General features: G+C 40.2%; 1 protein-coding gene across 3 annotated transcripts in view; it reads left to right on the plus strand.

Moving 5' to 3' along the window:
- LOC131253304 (calcium-dependent protein kinase 13-like) overlaps positions 1-19693 on the plus strand; it is a 77057-nt gene extending 57364 nt beyond the window's left edge. Inside the window, exons 4-9 of one of the 3 annotated variants that reach the window (XR_009175080.1) lie at positions 8649-8764; positions 8863-9030; positions 15342-15572; positions 18180-18321; positions 18414-18500; positions 19478-19693. Coding sequence is in view for 2 of the 3 variants with exons in the window: in XM_058254261.1 (XP_058110244.1) it covers positions 8649-8764; positions 8863-9030; positions 15342-15572; positions 18180-18332 (668 nt within the window). In the remaining variant the exon portion in view is untranslated. Of the gene's footprint in view, positions 1-8648; positions 8765-8862; positions 9031-15341; positions 15573-18179; positions 18638-19477 lie in introns of those variants that run through there. The other 2 variants (XM_058254262.1, XM_058254261.1) reach the window with 2 other exon arrangements.
- Positions 19694-21341: the final 1648 nt, after the last annotated feature.

Raw genomic sequence — 21341 nt, forward strand, 5'->3', positions numbered from 1 at the left:
GGGCTTAGGGTTTTCTTATAAATATAGTTATCCCATGTAGGTATTGTAATGATGCTTATGAATAAAAATTCTTGCGTTTTCTTCTCTCTTTCTTTGGGTTGAAGAAATCGAATTGGGTGCGAAGCCCGCCGTTCCTCGAAGGGCTAACTATTGTGGTGCGTACTCACCTCCAATCTAAACCATCTCCATCCTCTTAAACACCAATTCCATCACCCTCAACACCCTTCCCATCATCAGATTCACCTCTTTTCGCATCCAAGTTTTCTCCTACAGCAATGCATGAGCAGATTTTGGCCCATCTGAGGGGCTGAAACTTCGGCGGAGTACTACGCTCAAACCGTGCATCGGATTGATGCGAAACTTGGTATGGAACCTGTCCATCTCTGGCCGATCCCAGCCTAGGAGGCTCTTCTCGATTTTGTGGGCCCCACGCACGTGCGGACGATCCATCACGCACATGTGTTCAGGCCCCCTGGCTGTCCAGCATGCGTGACCTTCCCAGGTGGTCTCTTCCCTTTTATTTCCTTCTCTTTTGACTTTAAAAACTCCTTAATCTAAATCCCTAACCCTAAAAAAGTCCCAAATCCCAATTATCCCTAATTTTCAAATCCTAGATTTTCCCCCAAATTGGAACTTAGTGAATTTCTTGAGTTGGGAATAATCCTTTGCAAGAATGGATGGTTCTTATACTCCCTTGGGCTTGTTTGGCTTATAATTTTATTTGATCTAGCCCTAAAGTTGTGTAGGCTTGGACCCCCATAGATTCCCCTTTTTGAATGTTTGATAGTATGTAGGATGTGGAATTTTGTGATTATTTAAAATTGTTATAATCTCAATCTTGATCTCTTGCATTCCATATTTAATTTCATATCCCGCATCAACCAGTCAGCTGAGAAGAACAATTTGAGTAGGTTAGACCAGTGTTTAAATTCTCGGCGATAATATCAAATTATCGCCGATATTTTCAGTATCTCTGGCCCTTTGAAACCAAAAACCCCAGATTTCGTTTCTCTCTTGGATATCGGCGACATTTCGCCGATTCTTCAGATTTCGCCGATTTTTTTTCCCGAAATTTCACTGACAAAATCGAGTCGTAAATAGTAAAAAAGAAAATCAGAATTTAGAATTACTACTTTCCGGAAAATTGAGAAGTGATTGGACTGTAGATCGATAGTGTGGTCTTCAAAAGTATGAAATAACCCAAAAAATTCGGAATTTCGACGAGGTTTTTTCTAATCTTGTTGAGATTTACGTCGATAGTTGAATCTGGTTGCTAGATTGAAAATACTTATGAGATTCCAAGATTACTACGGCTGTGCTGAAGAACTTGCGCGTCGACAGGGTTTTGAAAGTGTGGTTTTCGAAACCCTCTTTCCAAGCTCTTTCCTTATAGCTTAATTTTAAAGGATAATTAAAATGTGCGTTTGATACTACTAAAAAGCAAGGGTCACCGCCATTTTGCCTCGAAATAAAACTAATAGATCATGTAACTTTAAGTTATTTTATAGAGTGAGTTTCACACAACATAACAAGACTGGTTCACGACCATTTCATATACAAAATTAACAGTTAAAATAAAACTTTAAAAAAAGAGGTCGTGATGGCTAGGTAGTGGATTAGGTGCGTCCCATTCTCACCTAAGATGATGTGGCCCACCATGATGTATCTGCCCATCTGTTTTTCAGAACATTTTAGGGCATGAGCCCAAACATGAAGAAGATCTAAATCTCAGATGGACCATACAACAGTGGTGATTGAATGCCATACCATTAAAAACTTCTTAGGGCCCACCTTATGTTTCCATAATGTTTATTTGCCATCCAACCTATTGATAAGGTCACATAAATATGGATGAAGGGAAAAAACATATCTACTTAATCCAAAACTTTTGTGGCCCATTAATGTTCATCACCATTGTTTCCTATGGATGATAAGGTCCTCTTGAGAATTAGATCTACTTCATGTTGTCAAAGTATTGGCTCGACTAGTTGAAGGTCTCTTAGACTGGTCGAAGCCCGTTCGACTCAAAGTCAAGTGACGATGTATTTGGAGTTCCGAGGTGCTCGACCAGTCGAGGGACTGACTCGATTAGTCGAAGGTCCCTTCAACTGGTTGAAGACATCCTTCGACTAGTCGAGGGTTACGCAAATGGTGCGCGGTTTATGCGCGGACTGCATAAATTTGAGGCGGTTTCTAGGGAGGAGCGTTAAGTGGGGTTTCCCCATCTATAAATAGGAGTCCCTAGGGCCTTTCTAAAGTATTCTAAGGCTTCCTAAAGGTATTCCAAGGGTTTCTAAAAGGGTTCTAGGGTTTTCAAAGGGTGTAGAAAGGGTGAGATTCGAGCTTGTTCGAATCGGGTAAGTCCTCTCTTTGTAATTTCTATTTTCATAGTGAAGATTTGTCGTATTGTGCCGTGGTTTTTCCCGAAAGGGTTTTCCATGTTAAATCTTTGTGTTCTCTTGTGATTGCTTGGTGCTCTTGGATTGCTATCGTAGATCCATATCTGTGTGATTCCGCAGCACAAACCCCAACAAGTATCAGAGCAATCGTTGGGGCACAGATATGAATCTGTAGGATTAACTATAATGGAAAGCACTAGGTATGATATTGAGAAGTACTCGGGTAAAAATAACTTTGAGTTATGGAAGTTCAAGATGATTAGTTCCTTAACCAAGCAAGGCGAGGATGGTGCTCTTGAGGCGAGAAAGTCTAGTATGACTGATGATGAATGAAATACTCTTGATAAGAAGGCCTTATCCTCAATCCGTTCATGTCTCACGGATGAGGTTCTCTATAACGTTTCGAGGGAGTAAACTGCGGCTAGTTTATGGGCGAAGTTAGAGGATATCTATGCGAAAAAATTCTCTGAAAATCGCCTACACTTGAAGCGGTAGTGGTATAACTTTAAGATGGCAGAGGGGGGAGATCTGGAGGCCCACATTAGCAACTTTAATAAATTAGTTTGCAAATTGCTGGATATGGAGAAAGTGATCATGAGGAACAAGCATGTATGTTGCTGAATTCTCTTCCGGCATCGTATGAGTCATTCAAGGATATAATGTGCACCATAAATAAAACCTTGAGTGTCGACGCCTTTATCTCAGCCCTTTAAGGGAAGGCCATGAGAAAGCTAAACGGCGACATAGGGACATCTTCCGATGCACTGATTACGAGAGGCAGGAATTCAGAGCGAGATACAGGATCTTCAAGACCTAGATCCAAATCCAAGGGCAAGGGCAAAAGAAAACTAAAGTGCTGGAACTGTGGGATGTCTGGACATATGAAGAAGGATTGTACCAATCCTAAAGCGAAGAAAGAAAATTCAGCGGCTTCTTCCAAGAAGGCCAATGTTGTCACATCCGATGAAAAGACAAGTGGTGGTGATGTATTGTCTGTGTCCATGATTTGAGACTTGCACGACAATCATGGAGATGAGTGGATCCTCGACACAGGAGTATCATATCACATGACTCCTCATAAGAGTTGGTTCGCCAGTTACAGAGAATGCGACGGTGGACAAGCCTTTATGGGCAATGACAATGCCTATAATGTTGTGGCTATTGGTACAGTGAGCATCAAGATGTTTAATGGGATGGAGCGTACACTGATTGATGTCAGGCACGTTCCTGATATGAAGAAAAGTTTGATTTCTCTCGGTGCACTCGAGGTTATAGGGTGCAAGTTTATTGGTATTGATGGTGTCCTTAAAGTTTCAAAATGGGTACTCGTGGTTATGATGGCGCAAAGGTACGGAAACCTTTATAGGTTGATTGGAAGCACTTCAAAGGGTGGAGCGGCAACAACTATTGCAAATTCCACGTCTCTACGTTTGTGGCATGCTCGTCTGGGCCACATGAAAGAGCGGAGCATGAAGGTACTTTCTGATCGATGTTTGATTTCAGCTTTAAAAATTCTGATTTAGATATATGCGAGCATTGTGTATATAGTAAACAATGTAGATTGTCTTTTAAATCTAGAAAACATGTATGTAAGGGAGTGCTTGATTATGTGCACTCTGACGTATGGGGGCCATCGTTAAAAGTTTCTATTGGTGTTTCTTCATGGTTTGTTTCATTCACTAACGACTACTCCAGGAAAGTTCGGGTTTACTTTATGAAACGTAAATTCGAAGCTTTCACTATATTCAAACAATGGAAGGTAATGGTGGAAAAATAATCAAGGGCGAAAAATAAAGGTTTCAAGGACTGACAATGGTGGAGAATTCACTTCCACTGAGTTTAATGATTATTGCAAGGATGAAGGGATTATCAGGCACAACACAGTACGCCAAACGCCTGAGCAAAACGGTGTGGCTGAGCGAATGAATTGGACTCTCCTTGAGAGGGCCAGATGCATGTTAAGTAATGTTGCGTTGGGCAAAAGACCCATGGACAGAGGCCGTTAACACGACTTGTTATTTGGTGAACCGGTCTCCTTCAATGGTAATTGAATGTAAAATTCCAGAGGAAGTATGGAGTGGTCATAATATCTGACTACTCAGATTTGCGCATATTTGGCTGTGAGGCTTACTCTCACGTACCATCAGTTGAGAGAGAAGCTAGACCACAGAGCCAAAAAGTATGTTTTTGTTGGCTATGGTGTTGGGGTGTAAGGTTACAGGTTATTCGACAAGGTCACATGCAAGGTCATCACTAGCCGTGACGTCAGATTTGATGAAAGCTCTCTATTCCGCAAGAATGATCAAGAGGAGCAAAATGAATCAGAAAGGTTGATCGTAGACGTCCAGATGGATATAGATGATACTCAGGCAGAGACAGATGCGCAGACAGAGGTACAAGATTAGGTGGAGCAGCCACTTGTGAGAAGAAACTGACCACGTGATCGCAGGTTACTGGCAAGATATAAGGACAACTTCGAATCAATCATCTATTGCAGCCCCACATCAGAATTTCAGAATCTGACCCTACAGGAGGGCTGAAACTTTGGCGGAGCACCATGCACAAATCGTACATCGGATCGAGCTGAGATTTGGGAGTTTTGGAGTCCATCCCTTGCCGACCAGGGCCAAGGTGGCCTTTTTCTGAATAGTGGGCCCCACACACGTGCGGCCGGGATCACACGCACGTGCGTCTGGGCCATTGTTGTTGTCCACGCGTGCGGTACTTCTCTGGTTCGTCTCTCTCTTCTCTTTCACTCCGCTTTCACCCAAAATCCCTAAACCTAACCCTAAATTACTCAAATCTCCAATTTTATGCCCATTTTCTTACCCTAGGGTTCCCCAAATTGGAATTTCTGAATCCCTTGGATTAGGGACTGATTACTATGCATGTGTGGATGATTATTTCTTATCTTTGAGTATCGTTTGGTTCATAATTTTTATTGATCCAGCCCTATCATGTGTAGGCCTGGACCCACATAGATTCCCCTTAATTGAATGTTTGGACTTTCATGTGGGATACGGAATTTGTGTAATTGTTTCTAAACTAAGGTGATTTTAAGCCTGAAATCTCACACATCATGTTTAATTTCATGTCATGCATCAAATTTGGTATTAGAGCTTAGGGTTCTTATAGGGGAATACATTAAATGTTTAGGGTTAGTTTGTTTGAGTCCATCATGCATTCAGTTCATCATATGTAGCTTTTAGGAGTCCATAGTCCCTGATATTAGTTGCTGAAATTTCTGTTAGCAGGAAGTTAGCAATTTACATTGCCGTAACTTTCTGTTATTCCTTTATTTTGACAACTATATTGCTGGATTTTAGTAGCACCGCGTAGTTTCCCTCATATAGAGTCTCATAGGATCATTTAGTCCCATATAGTCGTTGTAGAAAATCCTTAGGTGGAGTTGCAAGTTGTATGCCCACACGTATGGGTCATGGTTTTGGCTAACACCCTACACTAAATGATCCTATGAGACTGCTAGAGTCACTAAACAAGCTATTCTAGCAGATCGAGTCTTGGGGTAAGCTCTTGGAACAAGACATAGATCAACGCCTTGACCAAATAGAGGCCTCCCTCAGGACAAACCCCACCATTAGGGAAGATGGCCAATCTCAGGCAGGTGGCCAGGAGGATAAACCAATGAATGGAGGTGGACAAGGAATCAGTCATGGGCGTGCACCCGTACCCCCATCCCATGAGGGACATCAAGATCATTATTTTGAGGGGTACAACATGTGCGGCGTTGTGGCTAGAGAGAGTGCACCAGAGGCTAGTGTAGAGTTACCCACTGAGGCCATTCTAGTAGTGGATGAGTTTCGTAATGTCATTCTTGATGATCTACCGGATGAGTCTCCCCCTAGGAGGGATATAGAGCAAACCAGAACATGGGACACCGTAATACCTATAACCGAGTTTGTGTTTAATAGTTCTGTCGATAGGCCCACAGGTTTCAGTCCTTATGAAGTCGTTACTAGTTATAAACTTGGGAAACCTATTGATCTTGTCCCTATGTCACTGTCCCATAGGCTGTCAGAGCCTGCAGAGTCTTTTGCGCATCACATTTATTCATGGCATCAAGAAATTAGACAAAAGATCATGACTAGTAATGAACATTACTCACTTTCTGCAGACCAAAATAAATATTTCAAAGAATTCAATGTCAGGGACTGTCATGATCCGCATCAGGCTAGAGCGGTACCCTCATGGAGCTGTTCGTAAGTTACACGCGTGTAGCGCTGGATCCGTCAAAATTATAAAATGAAACGGTCTCAATGCGCATGTGGCAAATCTTCCACCCTCCATGGGAGTTAGTTCCACATTCAATGTGGAGGATTTAGTTGCATTTCAAGGGGCCATTGATGCATTGTCCAGCCTTTCGCCTAACCATCCTGATTTATCAGACCTTTCCCTTGATCTATGGCCTCCTCCCGACCCATTTTTCCAGCCTTTACCTCCCATACCTATCCGTCTCGACCCATATTCCCAGCTACTACGTCCCATACTTACCACTCCCGACCCATTTTTCCAGCCTCTACGTCCCATACCTACCTGTCTCGACCCATTTTTCCAACCTCTACCTCCCATACCTACCCTTCCCGACCCATTTTCTCAGCCTTTACCTCCCATGCCTACTCTTCCCGACCTTTCTTCCCAGCCTCTACCTTTCATACCTAGCCTTCACACACCTAGAGAGGAAATACAGGATATCTTGGACGATCAGATAGTTTCAACGTCGGACGGCGGGTTTCAAAAGTACCTGGTTATATGGAAGTCATGCCTAGCTTCAGACAGCACGTGGCTCACTGAGGAGGAGCTTCAAAGACTTGATCCTGACATCCTGGAGCGGTTCAGGAGTTTTATTTCACCAGTGGCGATATCTTCGCAGCCAGGGAGAATTGATGGGGATATCACGCGCACACGCGCACACACGTCGCCCCCTACGCACATACGCACGAAGGAGGGCCCCACCGTCAATCTGGATCGATGACGACGTCCAGGGAGGGCCCCCATGCTAGAAGACGGGGTTTTGATTCAAAAGAGTGGGCCCGATAATCAAGAAAAGCCCATCATGGGATCTCATGATCATGGCCCGCTAGTCAGATTGATTTCATATTTTAGGTTTTGCTTATTGTTATTATTTAAAACATCACGAACGCTTTAGATTTCTTTGTTTGGTTTTTTACTTTAGTTTACTTCATCACCAAGTAATAGGCTGCGCACATGGCCCGAGTTTTGGGGTATAGGGTTTTCCCTATAAATAGGCACCCCTTGTAGTTCTTTTGATTAATTGAAGATTAATAAAAATTATGCGTTTTCCTACTCTCTGAGTTGTGAAGCCTAATTGGGTGCGAAGCCCTCCCTTCATCGAAGGGTTAACTACCGTGGTGCGAAGCCACATTTATCCCGATTCGCCCCCATCTATCGCCATCTCTACTACCCATCTTTTACTATCCCTTCTTCTTATCTCACCCCATCATTTACACTTCGAATCAATCATCTATTGCAGCAATTCTCCTCCCCACATCAGAATTTCAGAATCTGGCCCTACAGGAGGGCTCAAACTTCGGCGGATCACCATGCACAAACCGTACATCAGATCGAGCTGATATTTGGGGGGTTTTGGAGTCCATCCCTGACCGACTAGGGCTAAGGTGGCATTTTTCTGAATAGTGGGCCCCACACACGCGCGACCGAGATCACACGCACGTGCGTCTGGGCCATTGTTGTTGTCCACACGTGTGGTACTTCTCTAGTTCGTCTCTCTCCTCTCTTTCACTTCGCTTTCACCCAAAATCCCTAAACCTAACCCTAAATTACTCAAATCTTCAATTTTATGCCTCTTTTCTTACCCTAGGGTTTCCCGAATTGGAATTTCTAAATCCCTTGGATTAGGGACTGATTAATATGCATGTGTGGATAATTATTTCTTATCTTTGAGTATCGTTTGGTTCATAATTTTTATTGATCCAGCCCTATCATGTGTAGGCCTGGACCCGCATAGATTCCCCTTAATTGAATGTTTGGACTTTCATGTGGGATATGGAATTTGTGTAATTATTTCTGAACTAAGGTGATTTTAAGCCTGAAATCTCACACATCATGTTTAATTTCATGTCCTACATCACTTGGTCATTTCTGTTAATTGTCATCCACGATCTACTTGCTTAACAAACCTTATCTACCTTTTTTTTTTTCACTTGAGGAACCTGTTTTCCTGTGATGCTCCTGTTTTGTCCCTTGCAGAGCATCCATGGCTCCAGAATGCAAATAAAGCTCCAAATGTTCCTCTTGGAGATGTTGTCAAGTCCAGACTTAAGCAGTTTTCAATGATGAACAGATTCAAAAGGACGGCTCTGAGGGTCAGTTGACTGGTCCTGTTGTGTACTTTCTATTCTCAATGTTTTGGCAGTTTTGAATTTATATTTGAAACTTGATTACCGGCGGTTCTTGGTAATAGGTTATTGCGGAGCATTTATCAATCGAAGAAGTAGAAGACCTTAAAGAAATGTTCAGGATGATGGACACAGATAATGACAGTGCCGTTTCCTTTGAGGAACTGAAAGCTGGAATTCAGAAATCTGGTTACCAGCTTGCAGAGTCTGAACTACAGACGCTTGCAGAAGCAGTAAGTACATCCAATCCTTTATGCATGATGCGTTCATGCATTTCCTGGTTGTCCTGTGTAATGGAGTGTAGATCATATGGTATTTCTCTCTGCTTCGAGAATGTGACTGGCTTTAAAGAAAGTTTGTTCTATCTGTAGGTCTGTTGATTGTTCAAAGTTAGCTATGGTAAACTTTATAGGAGCTGAGCACTCTTTTTCACATTTAGCATTGATGTCACACTGGCAGTCAGAACCTTCAAAGAGGTTCCCTTGTCTCAGTTTGTTAGCTAAGAGTCTTTTTAAAATGTCCAGCCACGTAAGGATGGGAGTATCTGACCATTCCTGGACGAGATTGGGTCCAATCTGTTATGACTGCATTCTCATTTTGGGGTGGACTTCGTAGATTGCAACATTTAGCTTCCCAACTGCATTGTGCACTGATATGCCAATTTGATTCCACTTCAACAAAGGGCATGTTTGATTTTCAAAATAGACCGTAAATGAAACGTAAATGAGTAATTATTACTTTTTATACTTGATTGGAAGAGGAATTGAGTCTGTAATTTGGCCATGAAAACTGTGGTGCAAAGACGTTATCATACTGAAATTATAGGAGCTGAGCACTCTTTTTCGCATTTAGCACTGATGTCACACTGGCAGTCATCACCTTCAAAGAGGTTCCCTTGTCTCAGTTTGTTAGCTACGGGTCTTTTTAAAATGTCCAGCCACGTAAGGATGGGAGTATCTGATCACTCCTGGACGAGAATGGGTCCAATCTGTTATGACCGCATTCTCATCTTGGGGTGGACTTGGTCAAGATGTTCCGTTGTGGTATCGGTGGGTGTAACGGTGCCCACCGTTACCGATACGGATACGCCCCGTATCAGCCGATACAGGGCCATAACGGCCGATACGGGGTGTGTAACGGTGCCAAAAAAAAAAAATGGTTAAAAAATTATGAAAAAATATCCATTAAATATGGAATATTCTAAATATTCCAAATACGCATTCATTTATAATTTGGAACATGTTTATGGTGGTGTAACAGTCCACTCTTTGGTGAGAATGCTATATCGGGCTGTTTGATGGATTTATGAACTTGATAACCTGGAATTAACTGCAAACCTTTTATATTTAATTTTCTAATTATATAATATCTATATAAATTTACTATAATGAATGTAATACCAAAACATCTTATATTTTCAAGTTTTCCTTTTATTTATAGTGCTAGTGCGTTGTATAATTCGTGACTTACATACATTTCATTTCAATATATAGAGTTTAAGGACTTTTGTATCCTATTATGTAATTCATATACCTAACAATTTGATATCATTTTTCTCAATAGATCTTTAAAAAAAAATTAAAATTAAATTGGGGTAAATAGTGTTGTCAATTCGGGGCTGATTTGGGGACCGTTTGATTCCCTAAACTAGCCTCAAATTAATGCAATCTGTTGGCACTTATCCCACTAATGGATTGGTGGACATTTATTGGATAGTGAAAAATGAAAAATATCAAATGGTCCTATTTCAAAAAACAAGTGTCTGCAAAATAATAGTGAAAATTGTTCAAACAATTTAATTTTGGGATTGTGAATTTGCAACAATGGTCCCAAAATTTAATTGGTTAATTTTGAGTTTATATATACCTCATGTATAAATTTTTAGGGCCATGTACGTGGGGTTCACTCGATTATGTATTATATATACATGTCATCCATCCGTTTTGTCAACTCATTTAAGGGTATTGGAAAAAAAAGAAGAGGTAAATCCAGATCTTAGGTGGACCACTAGTGGGCCAGGCGGGCCACCTTGATGTATTTGTATATCCATGCCATCAATCCGTTTTGCCAACTTATTTTAAGGCATGGTCCAAAAATTCAGGTAGATCTAAATCTTCAGTGGACCACTAGTGAGCATGCCTTTAAAAGTGGGGCCCACCTCAATGCATTTGTTGTATATCCATTTGGTCCATCCTTTTTGCCCACTTATATTAGGGCATGGACCAAAAAATGAGGCTGATCCAAATCTTAGGTGGATCACAAAATAAGGATTTAATTCCCACCATTAAAAATTTCTTAACACATTTTATTTTGGGATCAAGATGTTATGTGTGTTCTCCCTTCATCAAGGTGAAGGTCCATGTGACCTCATCAATAGGTTGGATGGAAAATAAACATTATAATGGGCCCTAAGGATTTTAACAGTGGGCATTCAATCCCAACTGCGTGGTCCAATTGAGATTTTGATCCCTTCATTTCAAGGATCATGCCTTAAAATGAACCTGAAAAATTATGGATGGCATGGATTTACTATACATAAATCAAGGTGGGCCCCACCCCACGTAATAAAATAGTGTGTGTGCACTATGCAGCGTGCACTGCAGAGTATAAAAATTTAAAAAAAAAGAAACAAAAAAAACAAAAAAACAAAAAACTGTGTGGCCGTGAGTCCAGAAAAAGATAAGAAGAGAGGGAAATGAAAAGAAAAGAGGGAAAAAAGAGAGGGGACCAAAACGAGAGAGAGAGAGAGAGAGGCAGCAGTGCTGCAGCAACAATAATGCCACAACAGCAACAATAGCCCAATAATAATAAGAAGAAGAAGAAGAAGAAGAAAGGGGGAAAAAAAGGTATGCTTTTTTTTTTCTTTGGGGTTATGGCCTGTAACGTTTGTTACGGTACCGTAACGGCCGTTACGAACTCAAAAAACAGAGGTGCCCCGTTTCGGGGCCATATCGCGTAACGGTTGATACCGTTACCATTATGTATTGGCCGTTACAGCCGAAACGTAACCGATTTTGAATACCATGGACTTGGTAGATTGCAACATCTTCCCAACTACATTGTGCACCGATGTGCCAATTTGATTCCACTTCAACAAAGGGCATGTTTGATTTTCAAAATACACCGTAAATGAGTAATTATTACTTTTTACACTTGATTGGAAGAGGAATTGAGTCTGTAATTTGGCCACGAAAACCGTGGCACAAAGACGTTATCATACTGAAATTATGGTGGTAAATTTTGTGGGGCCATCGTTATGCACGTGTCTAATCCATGCCGTCCATATGTTCTACGTGCTCATTTTAGAGCATGAGCAAAAAAAAAAAAACAAAGGCAGATGTAAAGCTCAAGTGGACCCAGGGTGTGCCAAATCGGTTACGTATCGGCCGTATCGGCCGATACGTAACGGTAACGGTACGAACCGTTACCCGTTTCGGGGCCGTATCGGCCGATACGATTTTTTGTACCCGTATCGGCCGATACGGGCCCGTTACGGGGTGTAACGGCCGTAACGGGACGTAACGGGCCCGTAACGGTAACTTTTTTTTTTTTTTCATTTTTAGCTCATTTTTTGCTGTTTTTTTAAAACCTCTTGCTTCCAAACTGTTTTTAACTCCTTCTACTACTAATTTCGATCAACCTTAGCTAGGTATTTGAGATAAAAACACATTATATCACAGATTTTTTTGAATCAAAGCTCGGTGGGCCATTTTTCAGAAATTCGTCAAAAATAAGTATTTATACTTTTTTTAATATGTTTTGCTGTTTTAATCATGTCATATGATGTGTTAATCATAGTAGAGCATGTTAATGTACATTTTACAGATTTGGGGTGCCATTTAATAATTTTTTAATATTTTTTTCTATTTACGCATGAATTTTGGCCCCTTTTTTTAAAATTCGAAAAATCAAATTTTAATGGTTGTTTTGCTGTTTTAATCATGCCATTTGATGTGTTAATCATAGTAGAACATGTTAATGTGCATTTTACAGATTTGGGGTGCCATTTTATATTTTTTTAATATTTTTTTCTATTTACGCATTTATTTTGGCCCTTTTTTTGAAAATTCGAAAAATCATTTTTTAATGATTCTTTTGCTGTTTTAATGACATCATATGATGTGTTAATCATAGTAGAACATGTTAATGTGCATTTTACAGATTTGGGGTGCCATTTTATATTTTTTTATATTTTTTCTATTTACGCATTTATTTTGGCCCTTTTTTTGAAAATTCGAAAAATCATTTTTTAATGATTCTTTTGCTGTTTTAATGATGCCATATGATGTGTTAATCATAGTAGAACATGTTAATATGCATTTTACAGATTTGGGGTGCCATTTTATATTTTTTTCTATTTACGCATTTATTTCGGCCCTTTTTTTGAAAATTCGAAAAATCATTTTTTAATGATTCTTTTGCTGTTTTAATGATGTCATATGATGTGTTAATCATAGTAGAACATGTTAATGTGCATTTTACATATTTGGGGTGCCATTTTATATTTTTTTTTATATTTTTTTCTATTTACGCATTTATTTCGGCCCGTTTTTTGAAAATTCAAAAAATCATTTTTTAATGATTCTTTTGCTGTTTTAATGATGTCATATGATGTGTTAATCGTAGTAGAACATGTTAATGTGCATTTTACATATTTGGGGTGCCATTTTATATATTTTTATATATTTTTTTCTATTTACGCATGAATTTTGGCCCTCAAAAATAATTGCAAACACCTAAATGTAAGATATTTTCATATTACATTCATTCTAATATATCTATCATTGATGGTAAATAGTTAGAAAATTAAATATATGAATTTTGTAGTCAAATTCAGGTTATCTGGTTCATAAATTCATCAGACAGTCCGATACAACTTCTCACCAAAGAGTGGACCGTTACACCACCATAAACATGTTCCAATTTATAAATGAATGCATATTTGGAATGCTTAGAATATTCCGGATTTAATCCATATTTTTTCATATTTTTTTGACAAAAAAAAAATTTTGCACCGTTACGGGCCGTTACGCCCCCGTATCACCGTTACGCCCCCGTATCCGTATCGGTTTTGGAGGTCACCGTTACGCCAACCGATACCGATACGGGACACCTTGAGTGGACCACACCACAGGAAGTAGATGAGATTTGAGTGCCTACCGTTGAAATTTTAAATGAGCCTAGTGCCCACCACAGGGATGTGTACCTGCCATCCAACCTGTTCATAACGTCACACAGACATGGATGATGGGAAAACACAAAAATAAGCTTGATCCAAAACTTTTGTGGCCCCAAAGAAGAAATGAACGGTATGCATTCAATTCCCCCTGTTTCCTATGGTGTGGTCCAGCTAAGCTTTGGATCTGCCTCATTTTTGGGCTCCTGCCCTAAAATGAGAGGAAAAAACAAATGGACGGCCCGGATCAAGGACATACATGACAGTGGCCCCCACAGATTTTAGTGGAAAAATTCCTCCTTTCCTCGGTTCCAGCGAAGAAGCTTTCCCAACGAGCTTTCTGTCAACATCAAGTCAAATGTCAGGGAGTTACTGTTGAACTTAAATACAATGGTAAATAATAATTACCCATTTACACCCTATTTACCCTGTGAGTTGAAAAGCAAAACAGGCCCAAAATGTGCATGTTATGTGCCTTAGTCAATTCCATTTTCATTCTGGCGTACATCCAAACAGGCCCTAAACTACCTGAAATACAGGATCGATGTAGGGTATAATGAAACATCCTTGAAATTAGTTGGTGTCAGAATATACTAGCCAGAAACATTACTGGTTGCAGAGTAAAACCATCAGTTTTTCATGCATTCTTTGTTTAAGTTTCTCTCTTCAATCCACACTTGCCACCATGATCATCATTGTGAGGTGGCACAGATTCTTTTACAATACTTGTCTGGATTAGATGGTAATTGTGGTTCGACCAGCAACCATGTAGTTGGGCTCTTTTTTGTTCTTATTTTTAATTTTTTGTCTACATTCATCATGTGGGTTCCATCCTGAATGAGTCATGCCCCAAAAATCACCATCTGACAATCATACCCACAAGTTGGTAGATTTTTCCTTGTTAAATGTAGACCATTAACTTGACCATCCATTTGCAGGCCACCAATCAAACAGTTAAGATCATCCACTGAAGAAGATTTTTTGGGTATGGCCTCTCTAACAGATGCTAACCAAATGAATTCTGGATCACCAAAAAATGGGTCTTGCATGTTTATTTGCTCGGTCTAACTAGAGATACCAGTTCATGCAGGTTGTGCCTCATATTTTCTTTTACACAAATTCAGTGATTACTAAGCCTTCTTCTCAAGATGAAATATAGTAGATTTTGTGTGTATTTTGCCTCTGTATTGCTTTGAGTTGCCTGCTTTTCTTAATGGAACTTTGTCCAATAGACCTTGGTTGTGCAAATTTTGCATAGTTTTGTCAAATAGTTTAGTGCTTGCCAATACCTCGAGAAAAGAGTTTAATACTCGAGTATAGCTCTCTCAGCAGATCCTGACCATGTGAATGTTTCCAATTCTGAAACAGGTAGATACCAATGGTAAAGGAGCATTAGACTATGAAGAATTTGTTGCCGTGTTCCTTCATTTCCAAAGGATGGCCAACGATGAGCATCTCCGCAAGGCTTTCTCACACTTTGATAAAGATGGCAGTGGTTATATTGAGCTTGATGAGCTTAGGGAAGCCTTGGTGGAAGATGGCGCTGCTGATGGTTCAGATGTGGCCAATGACATCTTCCAAGAAGTAGACACTGACAAGGTGAAGCATGGAATATCTATAAATAAACTAAAATAAAGTAGTCATTTTGGATACAGCTGCTGATGCCCTATCCTTTCTACCATTTAAATTTTCAAATATTAGTACGAGAGATGAGGTTTGTTAGAGTATAGAGATCCCATGTCTGCTATTTAAGAGGTTAGGATTCTGGCCATTGGATCTAGCCATCTAGGTTATCTTTCATGATGTAAACCGTTTATATGATGGGCCTCACCTTGAATAAGGGATAGCAAAAATATGAAATCGTAGATTGGAATATTTGACCCTTTGACCATTTGACTATTTTCCTTCAAATATGTAGTCTCCAAACCTTTGAATGATCAAATGCTTAAACATTAGGTCTGGGATATTTTTTGTATATCCCACATCTATAGTGGGGCATATTGTATAGATGGTTTGGATCATTAAGAAAGACCCCGATTCTGATGTCTGAAGTGCACCATATCGTGTATCAATAGTTAGGGATGTATTTAGCAAACCTGGAAGAGGGAGATGTGTTTGCACTGGCCTTTGGTAGTTGCCATATAAATCGTTTAGGAATCTATATTTAGAGCCATCAGATTAGGACATGGTAAAGACATCCTTTGGTGGTGGCCTTGGCATGTTTTGGTACAATCGGGTCCATTCGTATGACCCTAGGAAGGATGTTGTGTATATGAAAACAGACTGCACCTATTAGAATTTCCTATCCATCGATCAGTGGCCATTAAAACAACATAGAACAGAACTAGTTGTCACGGGAAAAGTGATGAATAAGATTATCTTATAAGTTTGGTTTTTGAAACACGAGCAACCCTTATTAGGGAAATCGGATTGCATACTGAGTTACTCAGTATGCTCTTATCGTACTGAGTAAACTCAGTTGGGCCCACCGTGAATGTATGTAGTTTATCCACACCGTCCATCCATTTTCCAGCTCATTTAAGGGGTTGAGCCCGAAACTGAAGCATATCCAAAGCTCAACTGGATCATACCACAGGAAACAGTGAGCATAATGATTTCCACCGTTGAAACCTTACTGGGCCCCACAGTGATGTTCATTTGTCATCCAACCTGTTCATAAGATCATACAGACATGGCTGAAGGGAAAACAAAAATATAAGCTTGATCCAAAACTTATGTGGCCCCCAAGAAATTTTCAATGGTAGACGTTCAATTCACACTGTTTCCTGTGGTGTGGTCCATTTGAACTTTGGATATGCTTCATTTTTGGGCTCAAGCCCTAAAATTATCTGGTAAAATGGATGGACGGAGTGGATAAAATACATAAATCATGGTGAACGTCACAGAATTTACCTAGTATGCTAAGCGTACTGAGTTACTCGGTACGCAATCCGCTTCCCTTATTATGGTCCAGTAGATGGTGGGCCCAATTGATCATTCAACTTGCTGTGTGCACCATGCATCATGCGTTTTCCTGCTTGTATGTTTAGAGGAATTGTTATACGGCATGTGTTTTGTGGAATTCGATCACAAGCCTGCCAATACATCTCTATTGTACACATGGCACTGGTGTATGATGATCAGCGTTGTTATATGTGATTGCATAAGCGATTATGCCAGCACATATGCCATGCTGGCATATGCAATTATTGTGCCATTGGGGCACGTGCAGCCATAGTTATGCAGTTATTGCATTGTGCACATAATTTGCTATGACATAACCTCTCAACAGTTAGATTCCTGACCGTTTGGACTTTTTTTTTTTTTTTTTTTTTGCTTTATTTTCTCTCACCCCTCCCACCCCCCTATTTTCACAACTCTTCACACACAAACTCTCTCTCTCTCTCTCTCTCTCTCTCTCTCTCTCTAATACTCTCATCTCTCAATCTCTCTAGTCTCTTAGTTATCTTACTCTCTTACACTTTATTACTTCATTCTCTCTTTAAATGACATCAATAAGATTTATATGTTTTTTTTTTTCCCAACATTTTTATTTGAGTAGTTAGTTGATTTGCTATGGTCTAATGGTCCAATAAAACTATATAAGAAAAACAATTCCCTTCGCTGATAGTATTTCTACATAAATTTTCGTAAACTTTTTTGTTATACTTTTTTCATCGTTCCTTGAATTTTCCGAAGGTTTGGTTGGTTGTGCCATCGCATATGTGATTATGCCATTGCATAAGCGCTCAGCCCCCTTGAGTCGCACTGGATAGCTTATGCCATTTGACAACATTGATGATGATCAGGACCACCTATTTCATTGTACAGTAAGTTAATGGACCATATTCCCAAATCAATGGGGAATGGGGATTGAACTGTGTAACCATCTGAAACAAGGGACAGTTTGCTCAAGAAAGAGCATTGGTCCAAACTCAATAAGAAAAACTAACGAGACTCTAATAGCTGAGAGTTGTCCAACCGCATATTTTGGCCTACAACAGTCGGCGTGGTGGCCCACCAGATCATCTGTTCCAATCACCATACACATTCACCATGACCGTGCTGAGGAAACTGCACAGAACTTCTATGACGTTTGTGTGTTTGATGATAACATTCCCCTGTTTATCAAGTCATCATTGTGTTTGTTTCCTGTACCTGGTAAACTTGTTGAAGAAGTGCTTATGTTCCTCGTTACAAACACAGGATGGACGGATCAACTATGATGAATTCGTGGCGATGATGAAAACAGGAACAGATTGGAGAAAGGCTTCTCGACATTACTCGAGAGGGAGATTTAACAGTCTCAGCATAAGACTGATGAAGGATGGGTCCCTAAACTTGGCCAGTGAGGGTTGATACTAGTGAAGTTAGGTTTCATTCATCTATGATCATTCCACGTGTGAAGCTGACTTGTTTATTCTTAATTATTTTGGGCAGGTGTTTGATTAGGTGGCCCTCTTTTGATTGGCTTGCAAGTATCATCGAGGTGTTAATGCATGTGATCGCCTCTGTCAATGTTTATGGGTAATGTCAATCCACTTCCACTTCAGGATGTTGGTGCCTAAGAATTCTGGAACGCATGATTTGGTTGCCTTACGATGATTGATATCTTCAATTTGTAGAGAAAAAGAAAAAGAAAAAAAGAAAAAGAAAAAAAAGAAGAGAGAGATCATATATGATGGTTCTTTCAGTGATTAGGATGCTAAGGTCGCGTTTGGATGTTCAATTGAATTTAATTGCAGGATTTCAGCTCAGTAAGTGACAAAGGCAGGGTTAGCCCTGCTCTGCTCTTTTCCCTCCCAAATTGTGATTACTACGACTTGAAGTTGCAACCTGAAGTGCAGGGAACTGCAATTAGGGTTCTGGTTTTCACTACAAGAATGCCTTCCTAATTTGGACATTTCTTATATGAATATGAAGGAATTGCAATTCTGTTAAATTGAGAATCCAAATGCGCCCAATAAATGAGGTCAAGCAACTTGTACAGGGGAGAGCGAGTGCCCTTCCTAGGTGTCTTTCATGTTCCTGTCTTCTTTCGTTTCCATTTTCTGTAGCACTGTATTCTTCTCAACCAATGCATATGAGGGCCATTATCCTTGGGCCTGGTTTGAACCCATCCATTGGTGTTTGAAATTCTAGTTAGCTTGTTAGGCAGTCAGAACATGAGATGAAAACGGGGGGGGGGGTGACACTGACTTGGATTTTAAAAAAGCAACCAATACTATATTATATACACTATGGAAAGGAAATGTTGTCTGCTCGAAGGATACTATTAGATAAAAGAAAATATTAAATCTACCAAGTACACTCCACAAGCAAACAGCTTTTGGTAAGCAAGACGAAAGGAAATAAATAATATTTAACAGTAAAATTAGATTTGTGATATGCATGCTGGTGGTTTAACATGATTATTCTAGATTTATCCTGTAATTCGGTACCACTTTGCAGAATTAGGATGTCTTTAACTCTTTTGAGATCCGTTTATGTGTGCATCTTTGCAGGATTCTCTGGTTGCGTTTCATGTTGAGGCTCACCTCGAGTCCTTTCCTTGTTATGAGTATGATACTGTGGAAACAGACAGGCTGGTATCACCGGCAGATAAGTTACCACTGACCCAAAGAGGGAAGGGGTATTCATACAGACATATAAGCTAACTGTCACACTCATTTATGTAACAAACACCCTTCGGAGAATTGAGAGCACATTTTCAGACATAATTCAGGACGAAACAGTGCCATGCTCTCTAGTGTACAGATGGGTGAAAGCAGGCTCTAACTCTTGCAACTTGACATAGTCAGAATGTATAGCACATTTTGAATGGGCCCATGCATTTTTGCACGTCTTGTCGGGTCCCAATGGCGCAACTTTGGTATTCTTCTATTGACATCGAGTCTATGAAACGAGCCTCCCCACCTATCCAACGGCATCCTTATCTTCATTTCGCCTATCCCAATAACCCATCATCAGATTTATGCTCTTAATGAGTGGACCAATCACGATATGCCAAATGTCCACTGCCTCCTACGTGAGAAATCCGGCCCCGGACTTATAAATACCCCCTCACTCATTTGGAGATGACTTTATTCGGAGACATTCGAGGACATTTGAATTCACTCATTTTGGATTAATGAACCCTGGGCGTAGACACTAATCAACCTCACATGCCTAAACACTCACTTTCCATTGAGAGGGCCCCACACCATGTGCTGAGAGCGGATTAGGTGCGGCCCCAGCCTCACGCAAGAGGGTTCGACCCTTACTGTGGGGCCCACCTTGATGTATGTATTCTACATCCACACCATCCATTCTCTTTGGCAAATAATTTAGGGCACAAGCCCAAAAATGTAAAAGATCCGAATCTCAGGTGGACATCATTATAGGAAACAGCCGTGATTGAATGCCCTACCATTAAAAACTTCCTAAGGCCCAATATTTTCATAATGTTTATTTGGCATCTAACCTATTGATAAGGTCACATAAATCTATATGAAGGTAAAAAAATAAAAATAAATATTAGCTTGGTCCAAAACTTGTGTGGCCCATTAATGGTCAATCACCTCTATTTCCAATGGTATGGTTCACCTGAGAATTGGATCTGCTTCATTTTTGGGCTCATGTACTAAAATGATCTGGCAAAACGGATGCGTGGATATAGAATACATACATCAAGATGGGCCCCACGGTAAGGGCTGCACCGTCTTGGGTGAGGTCGGGGCGCACCTAATCTGGCATCAGGCTCCCAAGGGACAGGGTCTTGTGCCCACGCGTATAACCATTCTAGCATCTGCGCTGGGGTTAGATTATTTCTCTTTATCTATTGTCCAATGATAACAAGTGCCATGGCTTGAGACCGGTCCTTCACTTGGCCTAAATCCTTTTACCCGGATGCAAGCCACATTTTTGCTAGGCATAGAGGATCCTGTCCCTAGATGGTGGGCACTAGAGGGTTGATTTCTGCTTCATCTCTAGCATGTGAGACCTGGGGCATTGCTGGATTGACTACACTTATGTATGGCAATGCTATCACGAGTCTCCCTAGCCTTATTGATGAACTTTGAAGGTGAAAAACTGTAGATTAGGGTCTATGCTATTCTGTACCATATGATAGATTAGTTTACTCTACTTTTAGATTTTAATTAAGTTTTATTTATTTATTTATTATTATTATTATTATTATTATTATTATTATTATTATTTAGAGATGTAATTAAGGGCCTATGCCAAACCAGAATTTGAAATATCACTTGTTCCCAATTAAAGAATGCTACTCGACACAACATATTTTGGGTGTATGCATTGCATGCCGCAGCAATGAAGTCGGTAGTCATTAACATCAATTCAACATCAAAGCTCAACTAAGCAAAG

The sequence above is a fragment of the Magnolia sinica genome, chromosome 8 (genome assembly GCF_029962835.1).
Source record: "Magnolia sinica isolate HGM2019 chromosome 8, MsV1, whole genome shotgun sequence".
NCBI classification, from domain to species: domain Eukaryota; kingdom Viridiplantae; phylum Streptophyta; class Magnoliopsida; order Magnoliales; family Magnoliaceae; genus Magnolia; species Magnolia sinica.